This window comes from Pipra filicauda, unplaced genomic scaffold (genome assembly GCF_003945595.2).
Source record: "Pipra filicauda isolate LSUMZ 115617 unplaced genomic scaffold, ASM394559v2 scaffold115_size4368891_pilon, whole genome shotgun sequence".
NCBI classification, from domain to species: Eukaryota; Metazoa; Chordata; class Aves; order Passeriformes; family Pipridae; genus Pipra; species Pipra filicauda.
Window position 1 is genome coordinate 2,647,496 of NW_024103607.1, and position 23,467 is coordinate 2,670,962.

The 23,467-nt window shown below is 47.6% G+C and overlaps 2 protein-coding genes and 1 long non-coding RNA gene across 9 annotated transcripts in view; 1 reads left to right on the forward strand and 2 right to left on the reverse strand.

Moving 5' to 3' along the window:
• Positions 1-2,743: 2,743 nt before the first annotated feature.
• ING1 (inhibitor of growth family member 1) lies at positions 2,744-9,698 on the reverse strand. 2 transcript variants are annotated; one of them, XM_027743451.2, is made up of 3 exons: positions 9,316-9,698; positions 8,418-9,115; positions 2,744-4,371 (listed from the first exon to the last, which is right to left on the reverse strand). In XM_027743451.2, the coding sequence occupies exons 2-3, from the start codon at positions 8,557-8,559 to the stop codon at positions 3,668-3,670; spliced, it is 846 nt and encodes a 281-aa protein (XP_027599252.1). In that variant the 5' UTR covers positions 8,560-9,115; positions 9,316-9,698; the 3' UTR covers positions 2,744-3,667. The 2 variants fall into 2 exon arrangements, with proteins under 2 accessions (XP_027599252.1, XP_027599253.1); XM_027743452.2 differs by lacking the exons at positions 8,418-9,115; positions 9,316-9,698 and adding an exon at positions 6,498-6,710.
• Positions 9,699-10,307: 609 nt separating this feature from the next.
• Positions 10,308-23,467, forward strand: part of CARS2 (cysteinyl-tRNA synthetase 2, mitochondrial) — a 45,356-nt gene continuing 32,196 nt past the window's right edge. Inside the window, exons 1-3 of one of the 6 annotated variants that reach the window (XM_039384699.1) lie at positions 10,309-10,840; positions 18,914-18,964; positions 22,727-22,844. In XM_039384699.1, the coding sequence (XP_039240633.1) occupies positions 22,761-22,844 (84 nt within the window). In that variant the 5' untranslated portion in view covers positions 10,309-10,840; positions 18,914-18,964; positions 22,727-22,760. The other 5 variants (XM_027743450.2, XM_039384711.1, XM_027743447.2 and 2 more) reach the window with 5 other exon arrangements.
• LOC120323907 lies at positions 16,809-18,067 on the reverse strand. Its single transcript, XR_005564829.1, has 2 exons — positions 17,931-18,067; positions 16,809-16,907 (listed from the first exon to the last, which is right to left on the reverse strand). It is a non-coding gene; the product is annotated as an uncharacterized LOC120323907 (long non-coding RNA).

A 23,467-nucleotide genomic window follows, 5' to 3' on the forward strand; every position in this document is an offset into this window, starting at 1 on the left:
TTCAGATGGCATAATTGTTGAAACTGATGCTCTGCTCTGCTGGTTCAGGCTTCTGGTAGGTCTCTCTCCCCATCCTGCTGGGAACATTTTGCAAGTGGAGCTCCATAGCACCCACAGGGCTCCCTCACTGATGGTTTTTACCGCCCAGCTTGTGTCTCCAGCACCAGCTCTGCACTGCCAGCTGCCCCCCTGCAGAACAAATCTGCTGCTGAGGACTCAGGGGTGAGGTCTGCTGTCAGCTCCCTTGATTTGAGTGTTGAAATGGTGCCTTTCAGTAGCTGGAAGGACTTTCAGCTCAAGGGTTCAGCAACACGACATGGACATGCCTGTGACACCTACCACACAGAACAGCAGTGATTACAGCTGCCTAAATGACTTCATTGAGAAGTTTAAGAAGTTTGTGATTCCTGCTGCTGTGACTTCCTCCTCAGCAAACACCCAATGACTTTTATACCTTGCATTAATGCTACCACACCTGATAGCCACTTACTAGCCTGTGAGAAATAGGTCAGAAGCCTTAGCTCAGCTCTAGAAGTCTCCCTCTCACTCAAGCCTTTTGTTAGTAGTCTCAGTGAGAAAGGGTCATCAAGAGAGTGAAATGTTTTCTCAAACCTGCAGATGATCTCTCCAAATCACAGCACCATCACTCTGCTGGACAATATAAGAAAGCTTGCAAAATAGCTGATCCATCATGCAGAAATAATGAAAATTGGCTCAAAGGATGACAGTTTCTTGTGACCATTAAATTCACTGCAAATAACTAAGAAAGGAGGATCTGTCAAGACAGTTTGTAAAGGCAGCATTTTAGACGATACCAAAGCCAGGACAAAGTTTGCACAGTCCACATCACTTGGCAGTATGTCAGTATAACATGAGATGGTTCCACTTCCACCAACAAAGAGCTTAGTGCTACAGCAGAGTCCCTCAAATTCAACTAAAGTAGCTAATTGTGCCCATCGACTGAAACCAGACCTGTCAAATGGTTCCATGCCAGTCCAGTGAGCCCTCAGGATCAAGGGAGCAGAACAGCACTGCAGGCTGTAACAGGGTGAGCTGTGAAGGTAACACAAGTCTGGGAAAAAATGTGGAAAGGGACATAACTCCAAGCTGCTTTGCAGACCAGGAGCTGGTCTTCCTCAAAAGGCTGAAATATGGGAGACCACAGCCAGCCTTCAGCAGCTGAAAAAATATTCATTTAGGGGCAGTATAAATATGGATCTACTGATCCATCTTCAGCTGAACTTTCTCACCCTCCTCCTTTGCACCTTTGTTGTTTCCTTCTGGCTTTTCACACTCAAAACGCCCTGCAGAATCAATGCAGACATTTTGTGAAAAAGGCTTGATTTGAAACCGTGTCTGCACTAGTTCCTACACAAACTTTCACTGGGGTTTCGCTAGTACAGTCCTGCTGCTCAGTATCGATGTTCTCAATGTAGGCTGGTGGGAGGACGACAGAACAGCTGAGGCAGAAAAGACCAGAAACGTCGGCATCAGCCACAACAGCAAGGGGAGGGAGGGAGGAGCAGGAAAGATCAGTACGCGTGTAGGGAAAATGGCTTTTCCAGAAGAGGAAAATAGAAGGGTAAGAGAGTAGAAAAATTACACACCAACCCTGAACCACCTCGGGAGCAGGAGACTGATCTGGAGTGGTCACTTGCTCCGAGCACAGACGGCTCAGCATAACAACACAGTCTGATGGCTCAGTGTAATGACACAGTCTGTAGCGACTGGAAACATGAATGCAGATGCACAAGCACTTAGTGCACCTATTTAGAAGGAAAACAAGATTTCTATTTGTCACTGTGAGCTTATCTGTTTGGCAGGCAATATCCACGCAAGGTGATGCAGTGCGTTTTGGGGCTTTTCAGTACATCATTAGAAAACACTGAGCCCCTCCAGCTGTCTTGTTTTCAACTGGATCCAAACCCCTACTTCCAACAGAAAGATCTGGTGGAATACACTGGGGGGAAAAGTGGACTCATTTCAAGGTTTCACTGTTCAAATAACAAAACAATTATAAACAGAAGGCTGTGTTCCAAAAAAATCCAACCCCAGCCTCCCGTATTCTTACACAAGACTTTTGTCTGACCCAATGGATTTCACAACCTCCGCTTCCATGGCCTTCTTACTGCTGGTCTCATTCACTTCTCACCTGGAGTGAAGGCCTGCAGGTGGACAAGGAGATGAAATCTGCTCAGCCAGAATGTCGAGCCCTCCAAGCCACAGAGGTGAAGGAAAAGACCTGGCCAAGCTTCACTATCCATCTAAGTGGCAGAGGACCTGGATACCTGGCATTGCACCTTGGTCATAGCAAGTATGTTTTTGTATGAGGTGACCATGAAGAATAAAAATGCCTGGCCTGGAATGGCTGCAACAATACTTTGAAAATGCTGAAACACAGAAGATCCTTCAGCTGATAACAAAAATGGAGTAATTTATATCCATAGTGAAAAAGCATAAGAACAACTGAACAAGACCAGCTCTATAATACTGATTTTCAGATAAATGTCTGGGTCTGGGAGTGACTGCAAGCCCAAAATGACAAGATTCAGATGGAAAGTTAAATGCTATTTTGGCTCTCCTACAACCTTGCTCTGTGAAGATTCATTATCAGAACTGTAATTTGGTTACCACTACAACAGTTTCAGGCTTTCCAGCAGCAGCTTGCTGGAGCTGCTAAGGCTAAAGACAATTTTTTTTTTCAAGCTATATGAATGATCATTAAACATAATTGCTAAAGAAGCAAACTGTCAAAGTCGTTTCATTTATTTCATAATATCACATCTGTACAATTTTCATACATACAGCGGAAAATGCACATTGGTTACACAATGGCATTTGGCTGCATTTCCAAATATAATACAGTAAGTGCAACTCCACTTAAAATGTACATTTATACAACTTAAACAAATTAAGGATTGCTACACCACTATCTGTGACAGTATAAAGCTTCATTTATGTTATGTCTCATTACTAAACCACTTCCCGGTTAAATAGAAAACATATTCAATCATTTTAAAATGGCCTTTGTGGTACCTGGCCAGCATATAAAATATTTGTTGTGTAAAATTTAACCATTAACTTTTTGTTTTAAAAAATAATCCTCTAAGCCTATTTAAACATTTGCTATTGAACTGTTATACTGACACTTTGTAGCAGGAACCAAATTTTACCCTCCTTTTGTTCGCTCTTGCACTGCTTATCACCAAAAGAAGTAACATTTGTAATGTACTGTAGTTTTATTCAGATACAACCAGGTGGTTAAACTATTTAACAATTTTGCTCAAAAGGTAAATAACATTTTTTATTAAAGAAAACAAAATTACATTTCAGAGATATTTGTCATCAAAATTTTAATGGGCAGAGTGCTACAAGCACTAAAAAAAAAAAAAGAAATACAGAAAATTATTAATTTAGCTTTTAAGAAACACCCAAATATTCTTATAACTTTACTTTTGGAATACATTGGTCCACAGACCACATTCTTGTTACAGCTTACCAAATGAAAAACAAAATTGCTTATTGCCGTCCCTGTAACAGGAATGCCTCAGTTTTAAACCTCCTTTAAAAATATACATTTTACAATCCTTTCACCTCAACAAAGGTGACACTGACAATAAATACACTGGTTTGGTGATTTTTTTCTTCACTATGAAAAGTCTACAAACTACCTATTGTATGCCCTTTCTTTTTTAGACTTTTCCAATGCCTTGTCCATAGTTTTCTCGTTTTCTCCTCTACATTTGGGGCAGTACCATTTGCCCTTTGGTTTATGATTGAGTCCCACGCACGAAAAGTGAAACCACTCAATAGGGCACTCATCATTATCACATCCTATCATTTCTCCATAGGAGACTTGGTTGCACAAGCAGTATGTTGGCTCGTTAGGGTCAATAGGAAGGTCAGGGGGAGAAGCTTCCCGCTCCGCTTTAGCCTTGGATCGTTTCTTCTTCTTGGACGTTTTTGCTTTCTTCTCCTTTGGTGTTCCTGAGGTGATGTCATCATGATCATGATTGTTTGAGGCATTTTCTCGATTCTCATTATTCCTTTGCCTCCTCGATCTCTTGTTGTTGGGCTTCTCAGCCTGTGCGATTGTCTCATTCTTTGACTTATCTTGGCTGGCCTTCCCACTGTTTCCAGTGGTGTCATTAGTCTCTTGACAAGTCTCAAACAGTTCCACGTGGCTGTCCACTTGCCTCGTTCTGTTCTCAACAAGCTCCACCATCTGACTGACAATTTGGATCTTCTCATCCCCCAGTTCCTGACTCCGAATCAAGGCTCTCTGTATGCAGTGCAACATTCTTCTCTTCTGCACAGCATCTGTCTCTCGTTTAAATTTTTCATAGTAGTCGTCCAGGTCCTTCAGAATCTCTGAAAAGAAGAAATAAAAACTATAAATATTTTTGACAGGGAGAATAGCTAAACAAAACCTTTCCATATTTTTCCTTCCATACAACAACATATTTTTGTAAGGTGCAAAGCTGATCAAAGACAGATTCCCCGAAGCTGATATCTGACAAGTGGCTCATGACTCCAGTGGATTACTTTTGTTCTAGTTGGTCCCACAGGAATAGAATGTAAATGCTGATTTAGCCAAAAAAAGGGACTAAATATATTTTTATATGTTGATAATTCTTCCCTTTAAAATTTTCAGTAATTAAAAAGAACTAACGAAACAAATACACATACCATTGAAAGTTCCAAAACTGACTGCAAAATTAGAGAGGAAATTAATGGATATTTTCTATATAACAACATTAACATTTTTAGTGAATGACAGAGTGGGAGAGAAAGAAAGCACAGATCAGTGGAGAAGCCAGATTCTGGTTTACTTGACAGCTGATGCAGAAGCACCAAATACACGGTCTGGACCCTAAGCTATGGCAAGTTTCATCCAATACTGCTGAGCTACTTCTGCTGAAAATGTGAGGCCATGTAAATCCCTCGATTACAGAATTATGATTACAATATCCAAGATGTTTAATTATTTCCTCCCTATACCTTCTGTAACATACATGTTGCTTATTTTTCAAAACACAGAAATATTACCTTCATCAAATATTTACTGCAGTGAAGGAGATAAAAAAAGCTAGGAGATAACATTAAAGACAATAAGCAACAACTGGAGCAGCTAGAGCCTCCGATTTAAAATGCTGGCACTGAAAACAGGTTAGATTCTGAATTGCACCTCAAGGATTGTTCCAACAGTCTATAAGAAACAACAGTGCACAAAAAGTGTTTAAAGTTTCAAGAATGGTTCAGGAAATCTATTTTTAGGTAGATGTTTTTGAATTTTGTTATGATACTCAAATCAACTAAAGCACACAGGACATTTGGCATTTCCATATTAAGTCCTCAAAAACACGTAGAACGTTTTTCCTGCATCTCATTCCTTTTCTGAATTTTCCCTTCCTCACAGGTCAGAACGTTCTGCCTTAGAGAAGCAAAATATACTGAGATATAAAATCTGATCTCAATTCCTCTAACAGAAACAAGGATTTCTCATACATGCAAACAGCATTATCAAAACTCTTTAAAACTTTTTATTTATTTATTTTTAATAGGAGAATGTGATACATATGCAACCGACAGTTACCCTGTGATTTAGGTTTTGCCTTGCCTGGGCAGAGTTTCTGAACACATGTGATCCTAATTTTCAGTGAAGATATGGAAATATTATATAAACTTTACTTTGGATTTTAGAGCTGCAGCCTGTGCTTCACATGTTGATCAAGCACGACCTGTCAGCTGGTACTGCAATATAGTCTATCTGACCAAACCAGTATTTTGATATATTATTAACCATCTTAAGCATTTGCTTTTTTTCCTGCTTAACTAAAAAAAAAAAGATTCCCAAACAAAACAACAAAAACCTACAAAAAAAAAAGTCAACCCCAAGATGCCACTGAAACAGTGGCTGAATACAGCAGATTAAGCATTCAGGAAGACTAAAAAAAGCAGTGGTAGTAATTTTCAGTGGCTGCAATGCACAAGTTTAATGCTTCAAGCGCTGGCACTTGACTGATGCCATCAGCTTAACCCATCTGAATTTGGTAGGTGGGTATCTTCCACGGAGAACAGTCTTTCTCGATAGCATAACGTAATTTATGCTTGGAGTTGGGCATTAGGAAAACTTCATCTCTGGTACGGCACAGACACTACAGCACCGCACCCTCTCCCGGCGCAGCGCTGTCCTGCAGGAGCGGCGGTGGGATGCGGCGATCCGGGATCCTGCGGGGCGGCCCCGGCAAGGACACGTCTGGTGTGGAGACGGGGTGCGCGAGGCCAAAGAGATGCTCAGCACCGGCGCCAGAATGCGCTGCTCGAGCAGCGCAGCACTAAAAGACACATCTGTGCAGCTGTGTGGTGCAGCTCGGGGGGCTGGGGCTGCCCGCTCACGGCAGGCTGAGTTCACGGGAATTCCAGGGAAGCGCGTTCCCGTGCCCTGCTGTAGCAGCGGGAGCAGAACGCTGCGTTCCGCGCCACTGCGAACCCACCTGCCCGACACCACAAACGCCATCAAAACGAGGAGGTAGAACCGCTGCCAGAGCTTTATTCCCAGCGCAGCTCCGCAGCCTCCCCGGGGCCGAGACACCGCGGGACGATGGCGAGCGGGACACGGGCGACGGCCCGGCCCCCGACCGCCCCTCTGCGGCGCCGCCCGGCGCCCCGGGGCCGCCCCGGAGGTGACGGAGCCGCCATTGTTCTCCGGCAGGAAACCAGTAGCGGCCCCGCGGCCGCGGCGGAACCGGGAGGGGCTGAGGGGGGGGAGGCGGGGCGGCCCCGCCCCCTTCGCCACGCGCCCCCACCCGGAGCCCAAAGAAACCAACGGGAGCAACAACAATGATTGACACGGAGAGGCGGCCAATCGCGGCGAGCGGAGCGCACTCGCGCCGGCCCCCGCCGGCCACTGAGGAGCGAGGAGAGTCGCGAGGAGCGGCCCTCCCCCGCTCTCCCGGGGACACGTCAGTCACAGCCCGGGTGGCCACGGCGGGCCCGCCCCCCGCTGCGGCCCCAGCCAATCAGAGCGCACGGGCCGGGGCGGGCCGAGATATTCAAATCAACCCCACCGAAAAGTTGCTTCTCGAAACGTCACGAGAGGGCGGGGCGAGGGGCGGGGCGGGCGGCCCGGGAGCCAACAGGCGGGGGGAGGCGGCGCGCGGCCGGCCCATGGGGAGGGCCCCGCCCTATGAGCGCCGCTGGGGGGCGGGATGAAACGCGATATGCTAACGAGGGGCGTCTATAAAAGGCGCAAGGCAGTCGCTTCCCCACCACAGCGCGGAGGTGCCCGCTGGACGTGGCGGCTGGGGATATGCCTGCCCTGCCCTTTCTTATCCTATCCTCTCCTCCCCGCCAGGCCCCTGTGGGCTCCCGAGGAAGTTTCCCTCGGACCCTTCCGCCGGGCTCCCCTGGCGGGCTGCCCGAGGAGCTGCTGGGGAACCAGCAGGCAGGGCTCGCTGCCCACCGCCCCCTAAGGCCACATGCACGGGAACGCGGGGAGGGAAAAGGGGTCCCCCCGCCCGGCACCCCGGCTGTCAGCGCTGCCGGCGGCACCGAATAAAGCCCCCCTCCCCTCCCCCCTTCCCGAGCGGACGCCAGCGAGCAAGTGACAAAGCTGCCCCGAGTCCCGCAGACCGGCCTCCCCTTCCTTTCCTCCGCCCGTGGGGACGGGGACGGCGTGCCCCGAGCAGGGGCAGGGGAGGGGGCGCTTCAGCCCAGCCGTAAACGCGACCGTACTCCCCCATACACTCACACCGCACACGCCGGGTCCTGCCCCCCCGGCCCCCCGCCCCCCGGAGCGGGGCTGTTTCACCGGGTGAAACGAAACCCACCGAGGAGGGAGCGAAGAAAGCACACCCTGCCCCCCACTCTCGCCTAACCCTCCTCTCCTCTTCTCCCTCCCTCCTTCCCTCCCTCCCTCACTAGCTGCCTCTCTCCCCTACTACAGCCATAATGAATACTGTACATTCCTAAATGTTGTGCTGTAATCTCTCCCTCTCTGTCCACCCAGCACTTTCTTCCGTACCCCGAAATCCTTCCACCTCAGCCCCATGGCCAAGGACGGCCCCCCTTTGTGCACCGCACACCCCACTTCCCTGCCCCCGCCTTCTTGGCCAGCAATTTACACAGAAAAGCAGAGTCCTTGCTTAATAAGAGAAGCCGGAGACCTTTTGTTCCGCCCCATGACAAGAGCTAACGCTGCAGATCAGCCCCTCTCTCTCCTCGGATCTTTCCTCCCGGCTTTCTCCCTCCTTTCACCTCCCAAAAATAAAACTACCATCCCTGTGGGGTGCAGAGGGGCAAAAGGAGCCGAGGCTCAGCTCTGAAGAAAAGAAAGGCAAAGACACCCTCCCCCCCCCGAGCCCCATACCACACACACGAACGCACACACACACATACATATAGAAAGCACTTACCTTGATATTTGGCGTCAATTTCCCTCATCAAGGAGACATTTCTCTGCAGATCGAAGGGCATAGACTCGATGGAGTCCAGATAATCCTCCACATAGTTCACTAGGTGAAGCTGGTCTCCGTTTGCAGGACTCAACATTTTCATCCGGCAAAGAAAAAAAAAATCCTTCCCCACACCTCTCTCTGTGTGAGAGCAAGTGCTGCTCCCTTCAAAGACGGTAATCCCGATGAAGGGCTCACTCCCTGCCCACCTCTCTCGGTAGCTCCCCCCAAAAAAACCGAGGGAAGCTACATCTGACTCCTCTTGTGTGAAACACAGGGGGAGAGATATACACACACACCCTCCGCTAGTCCCCTACAGCCAGCAGCAGCTGATTGAATGGCTGTCGTTGTGGGTAATTCACGAAGGAGGTGGTAGGAACAATCAGAGGGATTTGTGTGTGTGTGTGTGTGGGGAGGGGAGGGGGGGAGGAGGAGGAGGAGAAAGGAGGGGGGCTTAAACCAGCTCCTCCGAAACAATCTGGAAACAAAATGTGCTCTGCAAAGTGTCTGTCAGAGGCAGCGGCAGCCCCTCTGCCTGCGCCAGCGCCGCTCTGCTCCGCTTCTCCTCCGCTCCCCCCTTCCCCGCTCTCTCCTCACCGCCGCCGCCGCCGCCGCTCCCCGCCGATATCAACGCAGCCTCCTCGCTCCCATACGCCGCGCTAGATCCAACGTGGAAAATCCAAATACCAGTTTCAAACACTTGGGAAACATTCGGCCCCGCCAGGCAGGGCGCATGCGCTGCCCTCCCAGCGCTGTGTACACACACACTCACTCAGACACACACACTCACCGCGCACACCCGCTCCCTTCCCCCGCCCGGAACCTCCGCATATCCATCGGCCCGCCTCCCCTTACTCACGTTTGGGGAGGAAGGGAGGGAAGGCGGCGGGGATGCGGTCTGAGCCAGGGGGCGGGCGGCTCAGGGCCGGCGTGGGCGTGAGGAGGAGGAAGCCCCGGGGAAGGCGGAGGCTCTGGTGAAGTTGTGCGGAGGCTGCGGGGAGAGCGGCCCGCGGGGAGGCTGGGGCGGGTAGTGGGGGCAGGTGGATGCTTTTGCGGTAGGGCACCGGGACTTTGGAAGAGTCTCTCCTGCCTTCTGCCAGCTCGCCCCGGGAAGGAGCGGCTCCAAGGGCTTTCCTAGGAGAAAGGGACACTGAGACCGCTGCGACGCCCCCCCGTGCTGCGGGCAGGGCTGTGCCCGCCGCGGCGCCGGACGCGGAGGGGAGACGGGGAGCGCTCCCTCCCTCCCTGCTCAGCGGGCACCCGCAGCCTTCACCCTGACAGCCGCCACAGCCAATCACAGCGCCCCTCGCGTCCCGCCCCGCGGCCCCCTCGACCAATCGCGGGCGGGCGGGCGGGCACGCGCAGCTGTGACAGCGCTGCCCGGGATACCGCGGCCGCGGCCGAGGGGGCGGTGACGCCCGCGGTGACGGGCGGGGCCGCGCACGCGCGCTTCCGCAGTGGCGGGGAGAAAATGGAGCCGTTACGGGCTGGCGGGACCACATTTCCCAGCGGCCCCCAAGCGACTGCGCTTGTGCGAGGGAGGGTGGGCTGGAGGCCCGGAGAGCGGGAGAGCTCGTCCCGCCGCCCCTTGTCCCGCGCAGCAGCGGGCGGAGAGGGGCGGGACACGGCGGGACACGGCGGGGGGGTGTGCTGTGGACGGGCTTGGGGGCAGAGCGCCCCCGCCCCACATGGCTGCCCGGCGTAGAGGCCTGCGAGCCCCGCCGAGGAGAGGGGGGAGGAGGAGGAGAAAGGGCACCGGGTACAGACTCGTACCGCCCGCATTTTCCGCGCCAGGGCGAGCCGGTCGTGTGGAGGGACCCCGCTGTCGGTCAGCAGTGCCTTTGTGTCCTGCAGTCGCTGCCATGTCCCGGAGCCCGCAGGCACCCAGTTCCGCCGGGACTGGGGAAGGCGGGACTGGAAAGCCCTACCCCGGCTCCGGCGGAGCAAAGTAACGCGCGCTTTCTGGCTCTTGTTTTTTTTAGCAGACGTCACCGGCAATCCCCTAATTTAGGGGAGACTGACTCATCATTTCTGAGCGCCCAGACTTGCTGGTGCAGTCGCTGTTCGGTGAGGCACCGCCGTTCCTCTGCTTGTTGCAGGGAGTGAAGGGAGCGGCGGCCTGTCTGTGGGGACCCCCCCGCCTCAGCCCCATTGAAGTGTTTTTGCTGCCGTCATCAAATCGGTGCCTGAAAGCGCAAAGTTGGGTTTTCAGGGAAGAACAGGCAGCCCTTTAGTGATACCTCCCACCCTCCAGTGGGAGCCGGGCACCGGAATAATTCTGAGGAGTGGAGACGGTACCACAGACTAAGCCCGTTTTGAACCGACCCCGACCCACTTCTTCGGGCAGGTGTCAGAGGGCAGTTGCTTGTTTGCTGAAGATATTTGTAAGTTCTCCCAGTTTTTCTTCCTCTCCTTTTTTGTTACCATGGGTTGCTGTAAAAAAATGAGTTGCTGATGTAAACCTCACATACACAAGATCTTAGTTTTTTAACTTACAGTGAGCACTACAGCATCTAGGCAGCACTCCAAGCCACTGCTTGTGGACCTGTGTGTGGTGGCATAGAAAGGGAATTGTCTGATGGCAACACTGGCCCGGGAACACCTGTTCCTGGTTGTTGGCATCACCTTGGTAGTTAGAGCCTTTTTCCCCAGTGCCTTGAAGAAGCTGAGCCACTGTCAGCAAGTAAAGGTAGTTAACAGTCCCCTAGCTTGTGTGAGAACCCAAGCCAATAATTATGACTCAGTAGAGGCAAGACATCTGAAAAGAATTCAGATGACTCTTAAAAAGAGTAATTTTTGCAAAAAAAGGTAATCATCATTCTAGACACACAGTAATAATTACACATACAAATAAGAAATCAGTTCGTAAAAGTACCTGCTAATTTAGTAAACAGGAAATTCTATCCCTCCTCCTTATAGACAAAATTAGGAAGGGAAACTTTGAAGTGTGGCTGCAGCCTGCTAAGCTTCAGTAATCTCAAAGGTGCTGATAAATTGGATGCACTGAGGATACAGAGCTTGGTATCATCTGCCTCTTGAAAGTGCCATCTACTAGATCATCCTCTGTTAACTTCTCATATGTCAATAGAAGAGTGACAGAGAAAACCACCATCAGACTTTACACAAGTCCTCAGGAAAGCATGGGACTGAGCTCACCTGTAAATGCATTTGGTATCTGTTTTGAAGGTCCCCTTTTGAAGATGCTCAGTGTTTTGTACAGTTGGTATAGGAAGGTGTGGAGTTGATGCCCATTGCCCATCTCCGCTTTTCCTCCTCTTCCTCTGCTTTCTTTTTATATTGGCCTCTTGCCTCTGAACTACAGTAGGTGAGAGATGGGAGATTTTGAATGGAGTTTCAGAACTTTTTTTTTTCACGTCAGGAGCCCATTTCTTACCCTGGTGAAGAACTCACAAGTAGAAGTCATTGTCATGTGTCAAAGAAGGGACTCGTGGGCTTCATTTTCTTCCTATTTCCTATACTTCACTAGAGGATAAAAGTATCTAATTCTCCTCCTCTTGCTCCCAAGTCCCTTTGCTCTGTTTATAAAAAATCCTATTTAGGAACCTGAATCTCTAGGGTTTTCAAAAGTTTCTTGAAGCTGTTACCTTACTAGATATCTAAACTCACAGCAAGTGCAATCAAGGGAACCTATAACCAGATCAACAACTCATGCAACTACTGTGCACATACTATATATGTGTATATATAAAATATTATATACTTCATATAGCATATATTTTAGTAATTACAGTTGTTCCAGTTGTTATTCCAGCTCATCAGAGTAAAGTTCAGAATACTTCATATGAGGATCCCAAACCTCTGAACATGTTCCACAAATATGCAGATACTGCATATAACAGGATAGCTAATACAAGGAATTTTGTCTGCCTCCTTTTTCCTTCTCTGCCTTAGCTGAATATTGCTATATGAAATACTGTGTAATCATTATGGATGTGTCTCTGTTTAGTAAAAAAGATAGCGTCTTCTGATCGTTTGTCATTATACTTTATAGGTACGGATGAATCAGATGAGTTACTCTGGCTAATTAATTTCCACACCATTTAATGGCTTAATCCCTCTTCTATAGTTACATACAGTTGGAGGTTTTTTCTCTTGCTTGTTTGTCTGTTTATTCTTTGAGGCTAAATTCATGCTTACCTGGATATAATGCTTACCTTATAGAATTTTACAAGTCTATTCATTTTGCTTGTGGTTGAAGGTTTTGAAACAAACTGCAAACAGTTAACATACAAGGTGAGCAGAGCTGAGGTTTGCAAGTATGAGACCAGCAGAGAAGTCATGGTTCACACATGCAATATGCATTGGCTGTGCAGTGGATAGTTGGGTCAGAAATACCTGTTTGTGTCAGCAAATGATCTGAAATTAATGTATTCAAAAATATAGAAAACGAATCTGGTTGAGTTTCTCCTTTTTCTGCTTCCCAGTAAAGGCTCAAGAACTTTGTGAACTTCCCAAACACCTACCTAACGTAGGTCTGCCATTCTAAACTTCTTTTTTTTTAATCAGCCAAATCCCACTTAAGGATGTCGCTGGCTACAGCACATCTCCTCCTCTGCCTTCCCCAAGACAGTTGCACTCACTGCCTCTTTTCACACCTGTTTTCTGCTTACTGCCATCTCTTTCTTGCACCTGCTACACTGGTGCATCTCCAAAGCTCTAGTGAGCTTAAACAGCATTAATCTGGCATTAAAGGTGAGCAAAAAATTCTGACTGGACCTAGTAAGTGTGCGCTGCAGTAGAAGGCCAAGACAGAAGTACATCTGAGTGTTCCCAGAGTGTCAGCAGAGTCAACACAGATCAAGGGCAGCATATTCCATGGTCTCCACATTCTCTAGAGAGTTCAAGAGATCTATACCTCAACAGTTGGAAACCACTGACAAAGACACCAATCTGAACCCTGACTGAATTCATACCAGTCCTCAGGCTTGTTTCTGTCAACTGTGGTGCAGGACCCAAACACTTTCTGCGTGATGAAAAACAGGCAGTGTTTGTCAGAGCAGTTGATGAGTAGGTTGTCTGAACAGTAGTAGATGGTGCTAAAAACTATTATGCTTTTGGTAAGAACAGGAAAGTTTATTTGGTTCTTTATGTCCACTAGTGAAATTTCTTTTGCAGTCTTATTCCATTTCCCCAGAATCACCCTTTTGAAATAGGTATCTCAAAATAATTTCTCGTATATACAACATGCTCTTTACTTTGTGAATATTTGGTGGAATGGCCACTCAACATTTACAATATTTCTGAGCCAAGCTTTTGGTAATAAGCTTGAGACAATTTTTATTCCGCTTTTAAAAATCAAGATTCTGAAGCAAACCAATATGCGCCTAGATTTTGTATGACTAAAAGGACTGCAAAAGGTAAGTCAAAATGTGTGTATTATTATAGACTGCTACAGAGCCCCAAGAGAAATTCAATCCACTGCAGTAGATTTAGACCGTCTTTGCTTTTGGTTTGTATTTTGTCTTTATAATCTTTCCCTACCTTATTTTCTCAGGGTCAGCTTCCTTGCCAGGTTCCTGAACTAGAACCTGACAAGAAGGGCCACAGATAGTGGTAACATGCTCTTTGATAACACAGCAAATGCAGCCTTTTTCCTCTGTCGACAATTCTAAGCTAGTATGGTTTAATTTTTTAGAAGAAAAATACAGCATCTTTAGCAATAGAGGGAAAACTGTAAAACCTTACAAAGCACGTGTATCCTAATAATAAATGGAAAGGAAGAATAATTTTTAGCTTTATTCATGTATGATACAAAACATGCTCTGGGATTTGCCCACTGATCTTACCTCTGGGGACAAATCTTGTAGGTAGTCCTGCAACTGTGAACTGGAAAATAGAGGAGCCAGGTGAGCCAAAATCCCCCGAGATCCTCCCTGCCGGCCACAGATGTGTTGCCATGTGTGCTGCTGGTGGACAGCACACACAGCTGTGCTGCTAACAGATTTTTTCCCTTTTGATAAGGATGAAAGGGAAACATTGCCTTTTTGCACATGCAGATAAAGGGGCAGAAAACATATAGACCCATTCTAAGGTGTTCAGGAGTCACCCCTTTACCTTAGAGTTTCAGTTTTTATTTAAAAGGAAGTTTTAGCCTTAACGGCTCCTAAGAAAAACGTAAGACGACTTGACAGTATTACATACATGTGCGTCCCCTTGAAACAACAGTTTACCTGAAGCTCAGACAGACGTGCCCCAGTGGGATTGTGACTTAGAGATGTACTGCTCTGCAAATCCCATTTCCTACTGGCTGTTCAGAAAACACAGAAGTAACAGGAGTACAGCAGGCCCAGGCCTGGCATTGACTGGGTGCACCCTGGCTCCAACTGCTGGCAACCTCTAAAGGCATCTTCTACTCCAGGTGGATGCAGAGGTCTCCTGATGGAGGCATAAAATCCTTTGCTGCTATTTTGCCTCTCTGGTGACTGTTGTCTCATTGCTCATGTCCTAGGCCAGGAATAAGGGTATTGGTATAGCTGGCATAAGTGGAGGTGTGCTTACAGCCACAGACCAATTTTTTCTGAGAATGCTGGTATTTTTAAAATGAATAATTTATGGTTCCAATCTACTGGGATTAGTTTTGCTTTTATTTGAAATTACTTTCTTTTGGTACTTCAGTGCTTGAAGAATACTCTCCACTGTTCCACAGAATATATTCTACTACATTAAAACAAATCTCAAGTGTGAATGATGTTAGCTGTTTATTTCAGGCATTTAATTATTGTGGTCTTTCCCACCATCAGAAAATAATGTTTTATAGCACAACATAGTGGTTTCTGGACTAAAAGCTAAAAGCCAGTCTGGGTAGCACAGACACTAAGCCTTCTGAAAGCGCTGGGAAAGAAAAAGCTCCTGCATTCTTCTGATCTGTTGGCAGTTTCATCCATGATAGCTAAACCTGGAATTAAGGCTAAAAAATGTCCGTTGTTACTTAGCATTGACTTGGACTCTGTCAAAGTGCTTGGAACCATACAGAACAAAGAAGAGAACAGAATTAATGACAACTCTTAACTAGATGTGTGTGGAACAGCAAAGACATCAAAACCAGCTCACTATGGAAACTGAAATAATTGGCTTGTGAAGTTTCCTGAGAAATATATAAAGCAAACATTTACAAAGGTTATTGGATGGTGTCTTCAGTTTCATCCTAAATAGTCTCAAATTAGCAAGCCTATAAATTAGGTTTCCTATTTGATCAAAAAATTAAGGTTGTTAAATGACAAATTTTAAATGTTCCTATTACATATGAGAAAAATGTATCAAATCTGTCCCTGGTAGATAGAAGAGGAAACAATACAAGGACTTCTGTGAGGCAGCTCACCACAGGCAGACCTGCAGCATCCAGTCAAGAAAGGCTGTGATTGTTCAGTATTACCTTCCTCCCAAAGGTCAACAAGGTAACACAGTGGTCTGGGAGACCTGAAAAGCTCTTCTGTGAACAGCCTGCTTGGAGGCTTGTGTGGAAAACGACAGTTTGGAGTGGGATAGACAATACGTGCTGGCACTGACAGTTCACTCTCCTCATACAAGAGCAAGGGTGGCTGCAACTGGAGCTCACAGACCCTAACTTCAACACATGCCAAGTGGATGCTTCCTAAAAATGGCAGTAGACTTGCAGTACCCCTTTTCAAAGGCTGGAGTTGATGTGGGTTCACAGAGACCAGGGAAATTAATGGTACAGCAATCTATCGGGGGAGGGTACAAAAACTAAGGGGAAGGGGGGCCAAAAAACCCCTAAGGCATTCAGCTGAGAATGTCATCTGGTCAGAAGCTGGAAAAATATCCAGGAAAATATTCACAGAATCATAGAATGGTTTGGATTGGAAGGGACCTTAAAGATCATCCAGTTCCAACCTGTCTGACACGGACAGGAACACCTTCCACCAGACCAGGTTGCTCAGAGCCCCATCCAACCTGGCCTCGAATACTTCAAGGGGTGGAACATCCACAGCTTTTCTGAGCAACCTGTTCCATTACTTCCCTACCCTATGAGTAAAGAGTTTCTTCCTAACATCTAATCTAAATGTCTCTTACTTCAAAACTGTTCCTCCTGTGTCCTATCACTGTGTGCCCATATAAAAAGTCGCTCTCCCCCTTTTTTATAAGCCCTCATTAGGTACTGGAAGGCTGCTGTAAGGTCTCCCTGGAGCCTTCTCTTCTCCAGGCTGAACAGGCTCTCAGCCTATCTTTAAGGAGAGGTGCTCCATCCGTCTGATCATCTTTGTGACCATATTATATATGTTTGTAGAGTTCTGACGTGTTTCCTTAGTACCTGCTCATAGTTTCTTCTGAAAACAAGGTGTTAGTTGAAAAAAGATTTTCAGTATCCTTAAGTGTGTTCCATTACTCTGTTATTTACTCTAGTTAAGTAGCTTACAGTGTCCGAAGTGGATCAAGGTTCTGCATCCAGTTAAGCTGTTTTCTTGGTATGCTCTGAAAGAAAGAAAAAAAAAATCCACAATGAGATGAGAGAAGTATCATCAGAAAACATTCACCCTTACCTTGTTGTGACACCAGAAATGAAAGCTGACCTTGACAGTCAGCTGGCTAAAGCCCAGGGTACCTCACCAAGTACCCAGCAGTACTTCATGTAATTTTTGAAAATGTTCAGGTGAGGTAGGACTTTATACAGATACGTGGGAGTCAGGGGGGTGCAGAAGTGTTTTCTGAGACTGATTTAATAAAGTCCAGCTTGGGAGTGTCACACCATGTTTTTCTTTCAGGAGCTAACTGGCTGCCAGCCATTCCCTGACCTGAAAGGCAGCGCAAAATAGATTCACATAATCACAGAATTGTTAGGGTTGGAAGGGACCCCTGGAGATCATCTGGTCCAACCTCCCTGCCAACACAGGGTCACCTAGACCAGGTGACACAGGAACGTGTCCACGTGGGTTTGGAGTGTCTCCAGAGAGGGAGACTCCATAACCTCCCTGGGAAGCCTGTTCCAGCACTCTGCCACCCTCAATGTAAAGAAGTTCTGCCTCATGTTGAGGTGAAACTTCTTGTGTTTTAGTTTATCGCTCCTTGTCCTGTTCTCCGGGCACCACCAAAAAGAGCCTGGCAGCATCCTCCTGGCACCCACCTTTAAGTTATTTAGTAATGAGGTCCCCTCTCAGTCTTCTCTAGACTAAACAGGCCCAGCTCTCACAGTCTCTCCTCACATGAAAGATGCTCCAGACCCCTCCTCATCTTTGTGCTCTCCGCTGGAGAGTAGCTCCTTGTCTTTCTTGTACTGAGGAGCCCAGAACTGGACACAGCACTCCAGATGTAGCCTCACTAGGGCTGAGTAGAGGGGCAGGATCACCTCCCTTGATCTGCTGGCCACAGTCTTACCGATGCACGCCCGGGATACCATGGGCCCTCTTGGCCGCAAGGGCACCCTGCCGGCTCACGGTCAAATTGTCACCCACCAAGGCTCCACAGTCCTTTTCAGCAGAACCCAAGCCGCGCACCCACCACGGGCTCGCCCCAGAGCGCAGCGAGCGGCGCTGGCGCCCGGCCCGGCCCGGCCCCGCCCGCAGGCGCCGCCCCTTCCTGCGCCTTGGCGGTGCCTCCCGTGCTCTCCCGGCGGTCCCGCGCAGGAGGCGCGGTTGTGTTACGGCCCCGCGCCTGCTCCCGAACCGCGGCCGGGCGCTGTGCGGGCCATGCTGCGCGGGACGGCGGCGGCGGCGGCCCGGCGGTGCGGGCTCGGCCCCGGTCCTGGCCCCGTCCCCGGCCCGGCGCAGGCGGCGGTGCGGCGGTGCTGTGGTGCGGCGCGGCGGCGGGAGTGGGCGCCGCCGGCGGGGCACGACTGCGGGATCGTGGCTTACAACAGCCGGAGCCGGAGCAAGGAGCCGCTCGTGCTGGCCACGGAAGGAGTGGCGACCTGGTAGCGCCTGGCGGCGGGCGGGCGTGGGGGTGACGGGGTGACGGCCGCAGTTTGTGTCCGGAAATGGTTGCCGTGCCCAGTTCTGGGCTCCTCAGTACAAGAAAGACAAGGAGCTACTGAAGAGGGTCCAGCGGAGAGCACAAAGATGAGGAGGGGTCTGGAGCATCTTTCATGTGAGGAGAGACTGTGAGAGCTGGGCCTGTTTAGTCTAGAGAAGACTGAGAGGGGACCTCATTACTAAATAACTTAAAGGTGGGTGCCAGGAGGATGCTGCCAGGCTCTTTTTGGTGGTGCCCGGAGAACAGGACAAGGAGCGATAAACTAAAACACAAGAAGTTTCACCTCAACATGAGGCAGAACTTCTTTACATTGAGGGTGGCAGAGTGCTGGAACAGGCTTCCCAGGGAGGTTATGGAGTCTCCCTCTCTGGAGACACTCCAAACCCACGTGGACACGTTCCTGTGTCACCTGGTCTAGGTGACCCTGTGTTGGCTGGGAGGTTGGACCAGATGATCTCCAGGGGTCCTTTCCAACCCTAACGATTCTGTGATTGTTTGCCCCCTCTCCGCAGGTACAGCTGCGGACCGACGGTGTATGACCACGCACACCTCGGGCACGCCTGGTGAGTGCGGTGCGGGGCTCCAGGCGGGAGCCAGGCAACGGGAGTTCGGGGCATCCCCAGTCCCCGGAGTGTGTCCGGGTGACAGAGCCGGGACTGGGGCACCAGGCCCGGCCCTTCATCTCCTGCGCCTTGCAAAGGGCAAAAGTCTGTTTGCTGCGTATTTTTTCTTCTTGGGCTGGGGGAGCCCGTAAAGGGGCTGTTGTTGCCGCCTGGCCCAGGCAGAGACAAAAGTGTGTGTGTTGGGAAGAAGTGTTAGAAATGTGCAGTTTGTCTGGGTAGGGTGAGTTGTTTCAAATCATATCAGCATAATATGTCCTCTCATGCAGGGGAGTTGTGATCCTGGAGCAGAGTCTCTCAGCAATGTAAAATGATAGTTTCACCTCAGATTTGGTTTGGGCACTCCGTGGGCACTAAGGAAAAGCTGTGCAGAGCTGAGTATTAAAAAGGTACTTTTGATGTTAGCATCAATTCTTAAATCTCAGAAAGCCCGGGTAGCTTAAAGGCCTTTTTGCATAGTAGCAGTTCTGTGGCTTACTATGTTTAAAAAGAAAAAAAGATCCAGAACAACACATTTTCTCTGTAATTCATTAGGATCATTACAATAGTAAACCAGCTTCATTATAAGTAGCTGTCAAAAGGTACTTTAAATGCACCAGAGCAGGTTGCTGCTGGTTGTTTTGAAAGAACATGCCTGATGAATAGACATGCGGGGTATCTGCTGTTCCTGTGAAGCTGAGGGGAGCTGCAGCAGCTCAAGATGCTCTTGAACTTCTGTCTCCTCATTCTTAAAAACCAAGATGTGTTGGGCTCCTTGGAAGAGCTGGGGTTTCTCAGATAGTTGCCATCTGTATGAAGATCAGATATTGTGCATTCCATTAATTGAATAATTCCTTTTAATGTAGGGGATTTCACGGCTTCTGGTCCTATCTCAACTTCATTCAGAAACTCATGTTGAATTTTGCTCAGTGTTGAGCCATCGCAGTACTGCGCAACTGCTGCTTCGTTCTCTGAAAGGGAAGACTTAAAAATTCCAGTCTGTGGTGGGTTGACCCTGGCTAGATGCCAAGGTACCATCAAAGCCACTCTGTCACTCCCCTCTGCTGCTGGACAGGGGTCAAAATATAACATAGGGTTCATGAGTTAAGATAAGGACTGGGAGAGATCACTCAACAACTACCGTCACAGGCAAAACAGACTCGAAGTGGGGATACTAGTTAAATTTATTAGTAACCGAATTGGAGGATAATGAGAAGTAAAATACATCTTAAAAACACCTTCCCCTCACTCCTCCCTCTTTCCCAAGTTCTACCTCCTCTCCCCCAGTGGCTCAGGGAGACAGGGAATGGGGGTTATGCTCAGTTCATCACAGGTTGTTTCTGCTGCTGGATCTAGAGCACAGTGTTTATAGGGGTAGAGAATTTTACCCTTTGGTCTTGCAGCTCTCTGTGGCTTTTAAATGTCTGTTTTTGTCAGTGGTTCTGCCTTCAGACTCATTTGGTTAAAGGAGGGAGTACAGAGGCCTTGCTCACTCTGCCTCTTCTCTTACCCATCTTTTCTTATCTTGTGTCCAAACATCAACTTTAAGCTTTCCTTACGTGAAGATTTGCCATACATCTGTGTCACCTGGGTTTGACCTGGGTTTTCACTTGCTGATTTAAGAAAAAAGAGTTAGTGCTGAATATTGCCTTTGGTGTATCATGCAGATACACCATGTATTGTTGAAATGCATGCTGCTGATGGGGGCTCTACAGGCAGGAGGTGCCCTGGGAAATAGTGTGAAGTCAAATGCAGTGGTGACCGTTGGTGCTGTGCCACTCTTGTCAAATACTGTTGTTTTGTTGTACTCTTGCAACATGTTGTCTTCTCACTAGAATTCCCTTTTTCCCCCCTTCTTCTTAATTTGGCTTGTGGCAAGCACAACAAATGCAGTAGGTAATAATGCAGAAATGAATAATGGGAAAGAGCTTGAGATCCTTGAGAAGAATTTGAAAATAATGACGTTATTATTTCTTCACCTCCTCCTTCCCTTCCACAAAGAGTTCTTATCTTTCTAAACAATCCAACTTTTTCTAATATGTTGTACTTCCAGTCTTAAAAGCAGGTGCTCTGTATGCCTCCATATGACATCCAACACCCCATTCTATATAAAGAAAAAGTAAGACAGGAAAATAATATTATTTTTTCCCTTCAGTTCTAGGCCTGACCTTGATTGTACTGGTTTGAGCTGTAGCCTGGTTGGCATCCAGGTTCCTGGCTTGATGCTTGGAAATAAGAGTAAAATCAAGCATGAGAGGACATTTCATTCAGTCCCTTGTACCTGCTCTACCACCCCCTGATTTTGACTGTCTGTTTTTGTTCTTTTTTTTTGTCTTTTCAGTCCTGAAGTGGTAAGGACTCTGGTTTCTGAGGTGTCAGGAGATCCGCTCTGGCTCTTGCAGTATTTCTTCCATCAATTCAGTTGGAAGATCAGAGGAGCAGATCATTTGTATCTGCTCTGGGAACAGTGACTGCAGGGCTGGTAAATCTAATATCAAGCTTTTGATGCTGACATTGTTCCTCTGAACAGGATCCAAAGACCAGTTTAATATTCTTACGGAATTGTGTCACCACATTAGATGAACCTTATTCCCACTGAGCTGCTATTCATTAAAAACTATCTCCCTGGCAGCAAGGCTTTCAAAAGGTGTTTTTTCAACGTGGGCGTGGCACAAACAACAACAACAGAAAATACTTTTCTTCAATGATATATTACATCCATAAATCAGTACCTTGGTGCCACCTAGCACGTGAAGCTAAGGGAAGGGGTGCAAATCTGTTTCCAGTGTTTGGTTACACTTCTTTGCTCTGACAGCCACGACATTGGCAGTTCGTGTGGTGCTGCAGGTGAAATGGGAACCTGTGGGTCTGTGAGTTTCCTTGCTGGCTTTGGAGAAAACAGAGCCCAAAAAGGTTGAGGGTTCTCATTGCCTTGCAGGGCAGAGCCAGAGTTTCTAGGCACCTTCTAGTATCTCACCTAATAACTCAGTTTTACTCAAAGTGTGTTTTGAGAATTACAGATGGGGAGTCTGTGAGCAGAAGGAGCTGCAACAGCCCTGTAAAGCTTGTACATACATTGATCTATCAGCATTAAATACTCTGTTTTGTGACAAAGAACATGAATAATTTTGAGAATAACTTTTATTCTCAAGTGTAAGTAAAACAACCCACAGAGCTTTTAGTCTTTGCTATCAGGAAAGATCTGTGGCGGTGTGTGAATTAAATAATTTATTGGTGGCTGGTAGCTGTTGTTTTTACTCAGCCCTAAGCAAAGTTCATTTGAATCCTGCCTTATTTCTCTCTGTTCTTCTGCCACATGAGTTTTCAAAACCTGTTAAAATACACAAAGCCCGAGGGATGTATTTCAAGAATACCTGATCACTGTGTCTTAGTTCATACTATTCACTTAGAATCTCTTGGCTCATGTGTGGCTTGTGATGCTCTTCAGTGCTTGAATAAAGAGATGCAACAAAAGAAGACACTCAGAAAATTTGATGTAATGTGTCACTAATGCCAGAAGAGGGTAGGCCAGTTCAAGGGAAATTTCCTTGACACTTGTGCAGGTGGTAACTGGTTTTGGGAAAATACTTTATACGCTGAAGATCTTTTTATTGCAAATGTTGAGGTATTTAAATTGTCCCAGTGGCTGTTAGTTCTATTGGTTATTTTTGTTTAGGTTTATTCTTACTAGTGCATGTTTAAAAGGTCTTTTTTTTTTTCTTCCAGCTCCTATGTTAGGTTTGATATAATTCGAAGAATAATGACTAAGTTTTTTGGAATTGAAGTTATCATGGTGATGGGGATCACAGACATAGATGACAAGATAATAAAAAGATCCAATGAGGTAGGTGTTTGTTACAGTCTTTGACTCTAACTTTCGGTATTTTCTAAGCTATGTACATAGGAAAATTAACTTGGGTTTGGGGTTCTTTTGTTGAGTCATGTTTGTTTTAATTAATAGATAATAGATGTTGAGATTTCTGGTCCCCTAGCATGGCTGTAATAGGGCTGGGAGTTGAGAGCTGCGTGTAGGTTAATGGGGGCAGAGTTGTGTGAGGAGAGAGGCAAGGCAGGAGGGCTGCCTTACAGCACCTGTGGCTGGGATCCTCCTGCCTCCCCCTGCCTGGGAGGCTGGCGGGGAACAGAAATCCTGGGTGAATCCTCAGCACAGTGAAAGTTAAATTATCCCAAAACTTAGCACTCAGGAGGCTTCTGGCTGAGTTCTGGAGAAGCATTGTGTGCTGTCAGTCATTAAAGGAAGTATATAAAGCCACTGCCCGAGGCTGAGGGCAGTTCCTGAAAGGTGCTGAGCACCATTAGCTGCCATGTCAGCACCTTGGAGATCTTTATCAGGCTTGTCTGTGTTTGACACTTACGGGAAAGTTAACTGAGTGTTGGGGTAAGTCTTGGTAAGACTGGGGCTGTAAGTAATTCTGAGTTGGATTTTAATCTGACCTTTTTTACCGA

Coding starts and splice junctions, on each gene's coding strand:
- ING1 (XM_027743451.2), bottom strand. CDS start 8,559: ATGAAAATGTTGAGTCCTGCAAACGGAGACCAGCTTCACCTAGTGAAC. Junction 4,372..8,417: donor AATTGACGCCAAATATCAAG/GTAAGTGCTTTC, acceptor TCTTCTTTTCAG/AGATTCTGAAGGACCTGGAC.